This window comes from Silene latifolia, chromosome 11, assembly GCF_048544455.1.
Source record: "Silene latifolia isolate original U9 population chromosome 11, ASM4854445v1, whole genome shotgun sequence".
Lineage (NCBI taxonomy): Eukaryota > Viridiplantae > Streptophyta > Magnoliopsida > Caryophyllales > Caryophyllaceae > Silene > Silene latifolia.
In genome coordinates, this window is record NC_133536.1 from 141065194 (window position 1) to 141082172 (window position 16979).

Here is a 16979-nt window from a genome sequence, read left to right on the forward strand (position 1 = left end):
TTAGATTCATTGGTTACAGGTTTCAGGATCGTCGCTCTGATACCATTTTGTAACACCCCCATACTCCAAGTGCCTTACCAGGACCACTCAGGTATAAGGATGCTACCATCTTGGTTACCCGAGGCAATGATAATCATCAGACAATAACGAAACAACATTTAAATAGTATAATTTTAGTGAAAGGTTACAATCCAAAACCAAATACCAAAATACGAATACAAGTTCTCAAAACAAACTGTCTACTGAGCTAACTGAAATGTTTATTAAACTACTAAAGCTAAAGCGGAAGACTTCTATCATCAGACAGTGGCACATCCCAGCTATCCCAGTAACTCGACTCATACCTGCTCAATAACTGCTCACCATCCCCGAATGGATCACCACAGTTTTCAAAACATTAAACGGGGTCAGTACTAATCACACAATTTATATAAACCAACAACACAGTAAACAATACAGCTCAAACGGTCACACACACACACAATCACACCCACTCCAATCAATCTCTGTCACCGACTGTCCACTGGACTAGCCCTGCCAGTGGGGGGACCGCAGCCGTTCCCACCTAAGCCCCGCTCATCATACCGAGCGATAACCCTGTCCCATTAATGTGCACATCCCCTTCCGTGGCGGGTTCCACGAAGGGCGAAACTAGGGCGTGAAGCCACTCCCGCAAGTGACTCCACTCAGCCGAGAACGCATCTCGAGAACCAGAGACAAACAATCACAATCAACAACCGTCACAATACGAATACGATATTATTCAACAATCGCAACATATCAACAACACATTATGGGACTAATACTGAGTAGGGAAACCCTACCTGAAAAGCACAACACAATCAGACGGTCTCACAACTGATATCAAAAAGCTTCCTCTACGAATCCTCCTCCTAACATACAAACATATAATCACTACCAATCACAAAATACAACAAAACCCCCAAATCCCAATACTAGGGTTTAACCAACCTTAACAAAATGCTATAAAAACGGTACGTAGATCTTACCCTCAACGCAAGGATCACAACGGTATAAAGAAAGGTAAAATCCGACCTTCCAAGCTCCGGGATTTGCCAACAATGTGATTGATGCGAAGAACGTAGTTTAATTTCTCTTTTTGAAAGTAATTAGGTTTTAAAAGTGTTTAAAGAAAAGTGACGGAAGTTATTATATACTTAATCTCATTATAAACAAAACCCGAGAAATCATCCCCCGTAAACCGGCTACTCGATCGAGTAGCTGAGGTACTCGATCGAGTGCCCCCTTACTCGATCGAGTATCTACGTTACTCGATCGAGTTCCCAACAGGTCAGAAACTCTTTTAAACTGCAAGTCACCCTTACTCGACAGAGTAAGGCCTACTCGATAGAGTACCCAGAGACTCATAAAACCGTAGTATTACATAATGTTCCTAGATTCACGAAATAAATAACTAGTTTCACAAAAGTAAGATATTCCAAACACACCTTCAACTGCATTTATTATTCCGGGGTCTTGGTCACTAATGATATAATTGGGTTCTTTGCCACCCATTTCTTTCAAGAACTGCTGAAATCCCCAAATAAATGAATCATCGTCTTCATGCTCTAAAAGCACGCATCCAAATGTTATTGAATTTTTATGATTGTTAATCCCAGTGAAAGGCGCGAATTTCATGTTATATTTGTTCGTTCCATAGGTTGGATCGAATGAAATTTCATCACCAAACAATGCGTAACATCTGATGGAATCCGCATTTGTCCAAACTATTCTTGTCAAGGAATTGTCAGCATCTGTTTCATATGCAAATACCAACCCTTTTGTTTCTCTGAGGGTTTTTAAATGAGAGATGAACATCTGTCCATCCTTATCGTTAAGTAGACACTTTACATTCCGTTGGAAATTTTTGAATTGCATAAGGGAAGCTCCCACATTTTCGAAACCCTCTGCTTGCTTCTTGCATAAGTTGTATGTTAAACTAGCCCCGACATTCAATCTCAAATTATGGATAATCAATTGCTTTTGATATTCATTCAGAATACTTATATTCTCTACAAGTTTCTCAAATTCTCTATTTTTGACCAAGGTTAGTGGGTGATTGTGACCCTCACGGAATTGTTCAATCTTGTACATGTTTTCATGGAACATGAATTTGATCATCGCTTCACAACCCCACCTTTTAATTTTGGTTATTCTGATACCTCTTTGCTTATTGGAACTCTCAGCCTCATCATGTAATACCCCCATACTCCAAGTGCCTTACCAGGACCACTCAGGTATAAGGATGCTACCATCTCGGTTGCCCGAGGTACTGAATATCATAAGACAATAAAGAAACGTACTTTTAAAGTAAATAAAGTTTAAGGCGATTACATGTTCAAACCAAAACTAATAAAAGGAATTACAAGGTTCTCATACGGTCTACAGCTAAAACTATCAAAGCTACTAGACTTCGTCGACACAAATGGAAGACTTCTAACTGCCACGTGATGACTCATCCCGGCTATCCCATACGCGTCATATCACACCTGCTCAATAACCGCTCACCACCCCGAATGGATCACCACATTTTAAAACATTTAAACGGGGTCGGACTAATCACACAATTCAATACATACATCAACAATAAGATAAACAGACACAAATTAACCGTCACACACACACACACACCACCAACTCCCATCGTCTCAATACCGACCGTCCACCGGACCACCCGCGGGGGGACCGCACCGTTCACACCTAAGCCCCGCTCATCGTACGAGCGATAACCCCGTCCCATTAATGTGCACATCCCCTTTCGTGGCGGGTTCCACGAAGGGCGAAACTAGGGCGTGAAGTCACTCCATAAGTGACCCCACTCAGCCGAGAACGCATCTCGAGAGCCATAGACCACCAATCACAATCACAATCACAATCACAATCACAATCACAATCATCATATCAAACAACTAACTACAGCACATCACCAATATCCCATTATGGGACTAATACTGAGTAGGAAATCCTACCTGGAAAGCACAACACGCAGACGGTATCTACAAAATTTGTATCAAAACGGCTCCTCTATGAATTCTCCTCCTATCATACAAAGACATAAAGACTACACATCACAAACTACACACCAAAACCCCCAATTCCTAAATTAGGGTTTAACCAATCTTAACAACACATTATAAAAACTATAGTAAAAGCTTACCCTCGACGCAAGGAATCCAACGACACGAAAAACGACAAGAACCGACCGTCTGAACTCCGGGAATTGCTAAGAATGCGATTAGGAAGATGAAGTGGCTGCTTTCTCTCTTAAACAGGGTTTTAGGTTTTGTAAAAAGTGATTTAGAACAAAGACGAATTGGTTTAAATACCTTAATCGCGTAATTAACAAAACCCGAGAAAACTCCCCCGTAAAACCGGACACTCGATCGAGTACCCCCTTACTCGATCGAGTACCCCAGCTACTTGATCGAGTACCCAACAGGTCAGAAACTATTTTATCTCGCAACTTACCCTTACTCGACAGAGTAAGGGCTACTCGATAGAGTACCCCAAGACTTATAAATACGGAGTATTACAGTCTTCCCTCCTTAAAAAGAACTTCGTCCCCGAAGTTCAACCCATACATAAAAGAACAACCATACAAACTCGACCAAGACACAACAACTTAGCTAAGGACTCAAGAACTCGACCGAACATAGAACATGAACTCTTAACACCCACTCCACCAACTATGTTTACTTCCACAACATGACTCACTATACCGTATCTACCACATATATATCTCTCACGACACCAACTCCATACATAACCAACTACCATCCTCTAATGCTGCTAGCTCCATAATATCATCAACTATCAAATCCAATACCAAGACACTCATAGACATCAAACGGGATGTTACATTCTACCACCCTTAAAAGGAACTTCGTCCTCGAAGTTTACTCACACTCGTAACCTCATCATCCAACTGTCAATACTAGCGAAATATTCTCACACTCCTAAACATCACGCTACTACAAGCACGGTCATGACCTTTAATAAAATCACCCACAACACGAATCGATCTTTTATTCTACATCAAGACTCAACTTCCGAATATATTACCATATGTACAACCATCAAAATCTGTTTTATCGCATCCTACTCCTCTTAAGACAAATGTTACGTCCTCGTAACTCACTAATACCAAACCATATCTATATCTCATTACCCTCTGTACCACCAAATGTCAAAGACAACCGTCTATAAACCAAACACTCACCATTCTTATATCCAAGGCTCCCATACATAAACATTTCCCATTCCTCAACTCATTCGGCAGCGCACCTAACCTATACTATAAACTCGTAGCAAATCACCATACCCACTCTTCATTATTACTGCCAAACAACATATCTCTCTACGTAAGGCACTTATCTCCCAGAAGCATAACTCACGATCCGCACTCGTTACGTACACGCACACTAGATCCTCAAATTCTTTCTTTCATTACCGCAAAATTCATACACAACTTAACATGACACTAATTTCCCCAACACCCTACACTCACTGTCTCAACAAAAGATTATGAACTATCTGCCGCTTTCAGATCATTACCACACATGTTCCACGAATTATTTTCCATTACCATGTCTACCGATGTCTCATCTGAAAACAAGATCAAAATTACCGTAACAACCTCTCACAACCGTGTCCCATCAACAGATTATCGCTATCCCATGACAACAACGAAACATATACAACTCTATTTCACATCATACTCTACCTCATTCCCAACTTAATCTGGTAAAGAAAACATGAATAAGCAAGACAACTGTCTATCAGCACAAACTGAAACTCGCAGAGAGCAACATCAAACAAAACAACAATCTATGTATAACTGGTATGTACTTTCGAAACTCGAATCATAATCATCCCGCCTACTCCACCACAACCGGTGACGGCATCACAACACCGCCACCAACAGCCACACCGTAGTGCGAAAATACCCGCATCACAGCACTATGTACCGTGCCCGGATCACCACCCGAGGCACCACAACCACACCGATAGACATCACAACTGCATACAATTCCCATAAATACTGACTCAGCATATAACTTCTCAGACAAGAAAAACTTACTCAAATCCACCTTATTAAATCACCACGCAACATATTATATGGATAAACAGATAAGCATCTCATGAACATCATCTCTACCATTTCCCGGAATACACATGTGTTATCAATACACATAAAATTATAACTAGCCATGTCAAATCAATCAAATTATTACCTTTTTGGATATCCTTCAATTAAATTACCGTGTCCAACATATATATAACCGAACATTCATAAAACAATTTTATAATTATCATACCATACCACTTCTTGTGAGGTCAGAACCTCACACAAACATTTACACATATCATAGACCCGTAATCACAACCAACTAGTCAATCCTGACCACGTAAGTCACCACTCAAAAAAAGGTTACCTGCCGCCCGAGTTTAACTCATATGCCCCTCATAACATATTCCCCCATTCGCACAACCATCACTTCCTGCCAAATATAATCACACCTTCACTATTCAACTAATAGCGTCCGCCTCATCTAACCACATCTTATACCCTCTCACAATCATACACAACAATCAGGTCCCTACCAAATCAACCTCTTTAGAATTGCTACCTTTCTAATATTCCATCACTCTTAGTCATTAGTGATAACACCACAATGCCACCGTTGCTCGTATATCAAATCTCTTACACTCATATCAAAATAACATGGTTTTTCTCCCATTGTTGGTTAACATTGCAAATAACGAACCTCGAACCCATCCACAAAATTACCTCAACATTATTCCCAAGGGCATCTTATTTGTGTTGTCATCCAGCTCTCCACCAAATACCTCGTATCGTGCCAATACTCCACCAACTTCTTACTCCCTTAATTCCTCGAAACTCATTACCAATCATGTTGTCCTGAAACTCCTATATAACCTTTAGCTAACATCCTCGTGATACCATCACACATTTCGATGATTTCTTATCTTTATATCACATAGCTCCGGTGAACATTTTCCTCAGCTTCCTTTTATCCTTCTTTCCTCTTTACACTCAATAATACCAATTAATAGTTCAACTCCTTATTCCTTCTAGCTAACTCTTTAGAAATCTGGTTACCCCTTCGTTGCTCCAAAACTTAATTCCATTATTTTCTACCTACATCATCTCACTCTTTCTTACCATGGATCTTCTCTTATTATGCTATCACTCATACTTGCCACTAATCTATCCATAGAACCAACGTTTAATGTTCAAACAATTGCACCCCCCTTTTTACATCTCTAGAAATCAGAATTCATTTAATACCGTTAATTACCCAAGGAACTCACACAGTAGTTTCATCTTTTAATAAACCAAACCTCCCAAACTCACTCACTGTCTACAAATACACCTCGCGACATGTCTCCACAAAGTTCACTATATATTACTCTTCTCAACCCCTTTAAACGAACTTTCACTACATAAATCCATAACCCACACGACTCCTAACCATTTCCTTCCATAACTCTTTACACATCTCAAGCTGCCACTATCCACATTCTTACTTTCAATCTTTTCATTCTCACGTTCATTATACTCACATCATCCCTTGCCTATATTCACTTATTTTTACATTACTCAACACACAATCATATCACTCATCCCGTCTTGTAAAACGTGCGCCATGCCTCAATAAGCTATACCAATCTTCCTTTTCTTTTTCCACCATCTATCATAATCACATATAACTCATGTCCTCCCCACCGAACTCATACTCATCATAGTGCCACTCTTTACATCATAAGATTCGGTAACTTACGCTTCAGGACCAACATACGTAAAACAATACATAAAGAAGTAATACAACACCTTTGAATTAAACATCATATGCAACGAATGTCAAAAGACAAACATATGACCCGAAATACGCATATGACCTGCACAGACCCCACTCGATCGAGTACCAGAACCTACTCGATCGAGTTGAGGCTACTCGATCGAGTGCCCAACATGCTCGATCGAGTGCCCCGACTCCAGAACCCAAACAGACCTTCTGATCTCTGACTTACTCGACCGAGTAGCCCGGCTACTCGATCGAGTGACCCCATACTCGATCGAGTGCCCGAGGTACTCGATCGAGTGCCCAAAAACACGATTCTGGTCAAAATAACGACAAGTACCCACTCGATCGAATCAAACCCACTCGATCGAGTCATATAGACTCGTGAATACTACCCGCATGTTATCTCACATACCCCAACGTACTATTCATTCATTATTATTTCAACATTATGATTACAACTACGCATTCAAATCTGCGCGACTCCTCATACAATTAACAAAATAATCTACTTCGTGTTATCAAGTGCCACGTTATAAACAACCATCATGCTTTTCATCCAATTCGTTATATAAAACACATATCATTGAACCTCTATTCTTCATGTTAGTACTCACCAAAAGCCAAACATTACCATCTATCATGCTCATATAACATTCAACTTTCTATTACCCGCATGTTTTAAATTTTCATAACTTTTCATAACACAAACCACACCCATACACTACAAATCCTATTCCCATGTTGCTAATACAACAACATTACAAATCCACTTCATCACACATCATCATATACGAACTACTTTCTTTTTCTACCATATCATTCATCATTCTCATATACTTTTCCAACGATTCCAACCAACATGTAAGCCAACTATCATGCAACATGCTTTCAACAAACCATATACAGCACAATTAACATACACGTCGCACATATACACACGGACTCCACGTTCCCATACCATGTGACTGGCTTAAGTTGATCGATGCCATTTGGTGTTCACAATTAAGCATATGTGGTCGTTGGTCAATGGTCGATACAAAACACAATTTATACTTCACAAACAACTCTACAATTAGTAAAGGGGTAAGTAAAGGTCGGATCCCAAGGGACGGGTATTGAAAACGAAGATTTCTATTGCTACTAGGGGTGTCTAGGGGTGTCACAAGTTGGGTTGATGTAGAAGGTTACTAAACTAAAATAGCAATGAAAATAAGCTAACAAGGTAAATGAAATAAGGGTGTAAACAATTGATTAAAAGCACTAGGGTGTCATGGGTTCATAGGGGATTCATGGGATATGATCATACAAACATGTTCTCAAATTATAAGCAAGCAATTATTGTTGTGATGGATCGAGTTGGGTTATATCTTACGATCCTAGGAAAGTTTGGGTCCCGGAGCCGAATCACATAGATTGTACAACACCTACAAGTCGACTTAATCTTTCCTACTTAACACATGCATGGTCTAACAAGACTCGAGTTGGGTTATGTCTTACAAGTCAAGTTGAAGAGATAGTAGATGATAATAAATGCAAGGATTCATAGGCTTAGCATTTCATCAAACATAACATGTGCATGTATTAAGATCAAAACAAGCAAGCAAATAAGATATGAAAGCATATTGATTTAAGCATGAATCATCCCCATGTTGGTTTCCCCTAATCACCCATTAAACCCTAGCTAAGAGACTACTCACTCATTATCATATTGATCATGCTAGAAAGGTTGTCAATCATACTAACATAATGAAACATGATGAATAAATGAAAGTAATTAGCAATAATTAAAAAGGGATTAAGAGATTATACCTACTAATGATTCCAATAATAAAGCAAGAATAATAGAAGTACTTGAATCCTAGATTGAGAGGTTGTCAATCTCCCAATAATAACCCAAATAATCTTCAATTACCCAAAATAAAGTAAGAACAAGAGAGAGATTAAAGAACTAAAACTTGGATTAAAACTTGATTAATATTTGATTACAATATTGAAGAGAGATTTTATTGATATTAACTACACTAATTATTGATAAGAAGAACATGCTCCTCTAATTAGACTAATGGGGTATTTATAGTGAAAATTAGGGAGGATGCATTAGGGTTAACTAAGGGTTAAACTAGTAATTACACTTTTTAAGTTGAGCAAGGAGACTCCGGTATTCAATGAGAGAAGGGCGTCTCCATTTTGTAACTTGAAGGACGAAACCGTGTCAGTCTTGTGATCCGAGCGGATGGAGGTCGAGACGGACGGATGGGGCATGGACGGTCCGAGCGGATGGAGGTCGAAGACGCTCGGATTGGGCCTGGGGGATCCGAGCGGATCCTGGGTAAGGACGCTCGGATTGAGCTGGGCGGACGGACGGATCATGGATGATCCGTTCGGATTCTTTTACAGCGTCATTCCTTCTTCTTTTCTTCCCTTTTCTTCATAGAATCCTTGGGGATTTCCTTGGGGACTCAAGGATCCTTTCTCAACATTGATCTTCTACTTAGCTATGTACAAAGGCCTTCTAGTCTTGTCTCTCCTTGATGCTTGGTCATTGAATACGATCCATTTAGCCTTGTTTTGCCATGAAAATGCAAGATTCTTACTCCTTTCCTACCAAGGGATCAAAATCTCAAAGAATATGCAAAACAAAGATCTAAAGATAAGAAATGACCCAAATAGGCACTAAAAAGCATGGAAACAATGGTAATTCGGGGCTAAATATGCGCCAATTATGGTCGCATCAAATATCCCCAAACCGAACCTTTGCTCGTCCCGAGTAAAGAGGTGACAAAGACTAGGACCAATACTAACCTAACCTAATAATAATAGCCGATATGAGACAATTAGCGGGTCTCACTCCGCCCCTTCAACTCACAACAAGACAACCATGAGGTAGGATGCCTTCTTGCAAGGCAAGGTGGGTCTTGCCAAAATGGCGACACATCCAAACATTAAAGCACACAAAATCAAGTAATGGATGCATCTACAAAAGAATAGCCACTTTCCTCATCTAAGTGGCGGAAATTATCTACAAGGGAAGCAATTCAAGGGTACACAATCCTTCATAGATGCAATTTGTTCAAACTACTAAGCCTAGAAGGATACCAATAAATCACCTCCAAAATGTGTCAAGCTAGGGTACCTTTGTCCTCAATCGTTAAATGCTTTTGTCAAGAATATACTCCCTATGGTGTTAGAAACACTGGAGGATCGCGGAATTCCCCCTCTTGCCTAGACAAGAAGAAGGGTCGTCCCCTCTCTACCATGCACAAAAATGGATATGATGGATAAAGGGATCGATAGATATTTGAGTTTCACTTTGGGAGTTTGCTTTTGTTTTTGTTTTTCCCCCCAATTTCATTGGCATTTGACATTTGAGAACACTTTCTTTTTGCCATTTCTTTTTGATTTTTGGCATTTCAATACTTGACAACTTTTTTTTGCATTTTCTTTTGAACATTTTCAAAGTCACCCCAATTAGTAACGAGGGTGCCTTGTATTTGAAGCTTTAGGAGTTCTATTTTTGCTCCTCTTTTCATTTGATGCATTTTGCAAACTTTCTTTCATTTTTCATTTCATTGAACTCAAATTGATTTCTTTTTGTTTTTGTGCCCATTCCCTTTGATGACAAAAATGTGGTAGAACATGGATGAATGATAGAAGTATGCATGGTTTCAAGGGTCACCTTGGAATAAACGGTAGCCAAGGAGTTATCACACCACAAGGTACTCTTGACTAGGCCTTAATCCATGGGTCAAAGGATACTAGCATGACACATCCTAGGGTGTTTTACAAGTATTCTAACAAGCAAAGTCTTAAGAATAAAAAGCATCTACTAGGGCCTATATACACTTGTCAAGCTTCCCAAATAGACGGTTTCGCAAAATTTTCTAACATGCAACTACATGCCATGATGCAACTAACATATAAACATCCTAGTGCATATGATTCTACCAACTAGTATGACAAATAAACTAAATGCAAGTCCTAAGTTCACATTGTTTTACCGCATTAATCAAAATAAAGCCACATAGTCATTAACATAAAGAGGAAAAAGGAGATTGGAAAGATCATACCATGCGGTCTTCAATATCCTCATGTCTCGGATGTGGCGTAGTCAATCAAAGTGAACAAGGATGAAACAAACACAATATATACAAGACAATATATACAAAGGAAATGAACTTGTTTTTGGATTTTTCAATTTTTAAATTTTTATGGTTTTTGAAATTTTTCAATTTTTATGGTTTTTGAATAGAAGTTAAGTGTTAGAATTCCCATCCCCACACTAATATGGGCATTGTCCTCAATGGCCAAAATGATGGAAATTATGCAAAGATGATGCATGATTTCTATGCTAAATGCAATTCTACACTAAGCTATACTACATGATGCATGGTTTTTGTTATGACGGAGAGGATAATTTAAATTACCTCCCGTTGCGTATGCATTAACTTCCCCAAACCAAGTAAGACACTATTGCTAATGTCAAAGCATGGGGGAGTTCATGCACACACTATGCTATGCATGAGACTAGATTGTCATTTTGGATTTTCAAAGATGGGAACAATAAAGAACACCTCAATGGAACCGAGGTGTGAGTCCTTTGATGTTGCTAGGACTAAACCAACAATGATCAAAATGAAAATAAAGTATAAAGAGATATAGACAAACCGTGGGAGAGTAGGAATCTCCAAGGCTAGTCTTCCATCATGCTACTATCACCATCACTTCCCTCATGAGAAGTGGTCTCATTGCCACTTTCCTTGGCACTTTCTTCATTGCTTTCCTCATCATCATCTTCACCATCTTCACCATCTTCACCATCCCTTTCTTCATCTCCACTTGCTTCTTCAATGTTATCATCAATCTCCTCATCATTTCCAACAACCTCATTGCCTTCCACCACATCCCTTGATGCACCCGGAAATAAGGCTTCTCTATCCGCCCAACTAGGCAAAGGACAAGATGGATCAAGGAGTCCTTGCCTAGCTAGATGTAGGAGGGGAGGATATTGAGCCAAATAAGCATTTTTCCGATCTTCATAAGCTTGCTTGTGCATGGCTTGCATTAGAAGAGTGACATAATCTTTTCCAATTTCAACTCCTTGCGGTTTGAACTCTTCATAATCAAAGGGGTAAGGTGGTACAACAATGGAAGAGGAGGGAGTTTCATGATCACCCTTTTGTTGTTGAATGATGTACTCGGCTTCTTTGGATAGGGGAAGTAAATAGTTGGTCCGGTGGACACTAAGACGGCAAATCTTTGCGGGTAAAGTGAATGAACGAGCCTCACTAGTAAGCCACCCATACTTGGTATCAAGGGGATTGTGAGCAACCCACTTAAACTTGTTAATCAAGGTGGACATATCAATAAGATGGCCACCATCCTTAGCCTTGTACTTGTTATCCTTATTGAAATTAGGATCAAAGTGCTTGGCTAGAACCGTGACAAGGCCGCCATTAACAATTACGGTTTGACCCTTCTTCCCACTATCTACATGAAGCCATCTATCAACCAATAGCCTCAAACAATTGTAAGGCTTGGTGTGAATTCTTCCAATATTCAAGGTTGATTCAAGGAGAATAAAATCGAGCCCCGTGAAATGATTGGTGTCTCTTCTAGCAATTATGGTATTTCCCACAACTTTGTGCCAAACTCTTATGCCCGGATGATGGACCAAGAGAGCACGACAAGCATGAAAATCTTCATATTTCTTCCCGGAGATTGCCTCCCAAAGAGGCGCGGGATCGTACTTACCATATTGCTTATAGAATTTATGTGCATCGCTAAGACCCAAAATTGCACCCAATTCCGGAAAGGAAATGCGTCTACTAGTGTTAGCTAGACGAAACTCAATATTTTCTCTATTCTCAACCTTTGTCACTTTTAAAGAACTTAAGAATTCCAAAACAAGGGAGGGGTATGTTACTTCTTTCATTTCAAACAATTTCTTCAAACCCATGGCATTGAAAAAGACTCTTGTTTGTTCAAGGACACCTAGCTTCTCTAAGGTTTTTTCACATATGAACTTGGTGGATTGAATTTGTTTCATAGCAAACTTGACAAATGAATTTCTATGGTCATCGGAGATGAAAGTTACCTCCGGATAATGCAAGAGTTGATTAATTACCGGAGTAGAAGGTGATGCTTCCATAGAAATTTGTTGAGGTTGTTCCACTACCAAGCTTGGTGTTGACACCACCATTGCCAAAGCTTTCTTTGTTTGTAGAGCTTTTTGCCTTTGAGAGAGAGCCTTTGCTTTTGGTGCCTTTGTTGCTCCCTTTGTTCTTGCCATTTGATGAACAAACCAAGTAGAGAATCAAAAATCTTCAATTTGTAGAATGCCCAAATCGATTTTGAAAGTGAAAGGCTTTGCCTTTATGAGAGCAAAAATCGACTCAAAGGGTGAAGATTTTGTGCTTGGTTTTGATTTTTCTTGAAGATGGAGTGATTAATTTGATGTTTGAAGGATGATTTGATTTTGTTTTGGTGATTTTGTTGAGGGTTTTTGTGTTTGAGATGGAGAGGATGAGGGTTTTGGTGTTATGAGTAGTGTTTATGAATGAATGAATGAATGAATGAAGGTGGGGGGGGTATTTAAAGAAAACGAAAATCTCGAGGATGCAGGCACGATCCGTGCGGATTAGGCGCAATCCGCTCGGATTCTCAAGCTTCAAATTTTAAAAATCCCGCCTAAAGACGGGCGTCTCCTGGGGAAATCCGCTCGGATTTTTATTGAGGGACGGGCGTCTCTTGGGAAAATCCGGACGGATTTTTATTGAGGGACGGGCGTCTCTTGGGAAAATCCGGACGGATTCTCATCCAGAGATTTTTCTTGTTTTTCTTCAGCTTCAAGACGGGCGGATTTTACCAGAGACGGACGGATCCTGGGAGACGGGCGTCTTTCCAGAAATCCGCTCGGATTCCTTAACAGACAGGAATTCTTCAATATTTGCACAGCCCAAGACGGGCGTCTCCTCAGCTGGACGCTCGGATCCTCTGCAGACGGGCGGATTGTCAGGAATCCGCTCGGATTGGGCCTTGATTACACGGATCCTTGCGCAAACCCATTCCTTAACATTCTTTCTTTCTTTCTTTCAAATCTTGTGTTCTTCATTGTGGGGGCACTACTAAGGCATGAATGGCCTAGGCAATTGCCATCCCCACACTAAGGTAAATCACTACACATCAATTAAAATCATTAGTCCCTCCCTCACTTCTCTCTTTTCATGACAATTATTTTGATCAAGGTAAATAAAATCCAAAAATGACAAAAATGCAATGCAAAAATTAAATGTAAGTTAGGGAGTTAGAAATATTTACAAGTGGTGGTTTAAGGAGGACTCCACCAAACTCTCATTCTTGATGAGATGTCAAGGAGGCATGTTCAAGGTGTTGTTGATGTTGCTCAACACCTCGAAGAAGTAATTAAAAGCTTGTTCATTGTTGTGGTAGAGGTCCTCAATAGACCGTGGCTCTTGTTGTTGATCATGATCGATGGCTTGCCCAATGTAGGGATTAAAGATCCCTTCAAATTCGTCGTCCCAAAGACCACAAACTTCATTGAGTTGATCATTGAAAATCTCTTGCTTGGATGGAGACAACTCTCCCAATTTCTTCGTTTGGCCAATGAGGCCATCTTCTTCTTCCTTGGTTGATTTTGATGAGCTTTGCAAGCTCTCCTTTTCACAATTCACTTGCTCTTTGAATGGAGTATCTTCAACTTTCTTCTTCCATTGGAGTTCCGATTTCTTCTTTTCATCTTTGCGGCTATAATGATCAATCATGAAACATGGCTCATGCAAACGAGGAGCTCTCATGGTCTTGTCAAGATTAAAAGTTATGCTTTCATCTCCTACCTCTAGAGTGAGCTCTCCATGTTTCACATCAATTACCGCACCCGCGGTGTGTAGGAAAGGTCTTCCTAAGATGATTGGAATGTTGGAATCTTCCTCCATATCAACAATGACAAAGTCTACCGGAATGAAAAACTTCCCAATTCGCACGGGGACATCTTCCCATATCCCTAGCGGTGTCTTCGTCGATCTATCGGCCATTTGAAGAGTGATGTTGGTACATTTGAGCTCTCCCATTCCCAACCTTTTACTCACCGAGTACGGCATGACACTCACACTAGCCCCTAGATCACACAAGGCTTTGTTGATCGTTGTGTCGCCAATGGTACACGGTATTGAGAAGCTTCCCGGATCCTTTAACTTTGGAGGTGAACTCCCTTGAAGAATTGCACTACTCACCTTAGTGAAGGCGATAGTCTCAAGTTTCCGGATTGACTTCTTCTTTGTGAGAATATCCTTCATGTACTTCGCATAGGCCGGAACGTGATTGATTAATTCCGTAAAAGGAATTGAGACTTCTAGGTTCTTTACAATTTCCATGAACTTTCCAAGTTGATCATCAAATTTGGGCTTGGCTTGACGACTTGGAAAAGGAAGTCTAATCACAATGGGCTCCTTTTCTTTGGTTTTGTCTTCATTTTTCTTTGAACTTTCTTCTTTTGATGATTCCCCTTCTTTGGGACCTTCCACCACAACTTCATTCTCACTAGCTCTCACAACTTCATTCTCAACTTGCTTCTTCGGGGCTTCATATCTTGTACCACTTCTCAAGTGAATGGCACTAACCGTTTCATGTCTAGGGGGATTACCTTGAGGTGGTAATTGCCCCTTTTGTCTTGATGAGCTTGAAGATGCTAGTTGGGTCAATTGTGTTTCCAACATCTTGGTGTGAGCTAAAATGTTGTTGATGGTGGTATCCTTTGCTTGGCTATCCTTTTGCATTTGGGTGAAGAATTCTTGTTGATTTTTTTGCATTTGAAGGACCGCTTTTTGGACATCAAAACTTTGGTCATTGTGGTGATTGTATGGATTTTGATTTTGGTAGCCTTGGTTTTGATTGAAAAAGGGTCTTTGATTTTGATTTCTCATGGGTGGTGGAGTGTATGTAGTTTGAGGGTTTTGGACATTTTGGCTCTTGTATGAGAGATTTGGGTGGAACTTGGTGTTTTCATTGTAAAAATTTGAATAAGGGGTGCCACTTTTGTAAGCTTGGAAAGCATTGACTTGTTCGGTTGTTCCCCTACATTCACTTGAGTCATGGCCCAAGGTTCCACAATTCTCACATATCCCGCTTGGGATTGATGAGGATGCCGTCATGGCATTGACATGATGCTTTGATGATTTTGAGTTTTCCTCAAGCCTAGCCATAGCTTGTTCAAATTTCAAGTTGATTGTGTCAATGTGAGCACTAAGTTGAGCACCCAATTGAGTAACGGTGTCCACTTCATACTTTCCTCCTCTAGTAGCCTTGCGAGGCCTACTATATTGCGAATTATGGACCGCCATTTCCTCAATCTTGTTCCATGTTTGATTGTCATCAACTTCGGTGAACATTCCATTAGATCCCATATTGAGGATGTTCCTTGAATCTTCATATAAACCATTCCAAAATTGTTGCACTAAAAACCATTCGCTAAGTCCGTGGTGAGGACATGAGCGACAAACACCTTTGAACCGCTCCCAAGCTTCATACAAAGACTCTTCATCCCTTTGCTTAAAACTCGTGATTTGAGCTCTTAGCATATTGGTCTTCTCCGGTGGGTAGAATTTTTTGTAGAAAGCGAGAGCTAACTTCTTCCAAGAATCTATTCCAAGGGTGGCCTTATCAAGGCCCTTCAACCATTGCTTTGCGGTGCCGATTAACGAAAAAGGAAATAAGACCCATCTTATTTGGTCTTGAGTCACGCCCGTTTGAGAGATAGCTTCACAATAATCACAAAATGTTTCCATATGAGAATGAGGGTCCTCACTAGGCATTCCCCCGAATTGGCTTCTCTCAACTAGTTGGATGAAGGCGGACTTGGCAATAAAATTTCCGGTAAGATGTTGTGGGGTAGGAGTACCATTTGGTAGATCCTCCTCGGTGGGTATAGAGTGTGACGAGAATTTAGGCATTGTAGGTGGATTTTGTGTGGTATTGTTTAATGGGTTCTCTTCTCCTTCTATTGCGAAAGGATTGACAAACTCACTAGTGGGTTGAACAACTTCACCAACACCTCCCAAATTCCTCCTAACAAGTCTCCTATTATTCGTCAAGGTTCTTTCGATTTCACGGTCA

General features: G+C 40.2%; 1 protein-coding gene and 1 non-coding gene across 2 annotated transcripts; one reads left to right on the forward strand and one right to left on the reverse strand.

Annotated features, from left to right (window-relative positions):
* Positions 1-1401: 1401 nt before the first annotated feature.
* LOC141614082 (protein FAR1-RELATED SEQUENCE 5-like) lies at positions 1402-2229 on the reverse strand. The gene has a single exon (XM_074432836.1). The coding sequence runs from the start codon at positions 2227-2229 to the stop codon at positions 1402-1404; it is 828 nt and encodes a 275-aa protein (XP_074288937.1).
* A 14108-nt stretch (positions 2230-16337) lies between these two features.
* Positions 16338-16444, forward strand: LOC141615573 (small nucleolar RNA R71). The gene has a single exon (XR_012529988.1). It is a non-coding gene; the product is annotated as a small nucleolar RNA R71 (small nucleolar RNA).
* The last annotated feature ends 535 nt before the right edge of the window (positions 16445-16979 follow it).

What these genes read in the sequence shown, in the direction of transcription:
- LOC141614082 (XM_074432836.1), bottom strand. Translation starts at nt 2,229, where the DNA reads ATGGGGGTATTACATGATGAGGCTGAGAGTTCCAATAAGCAAAGAGGT.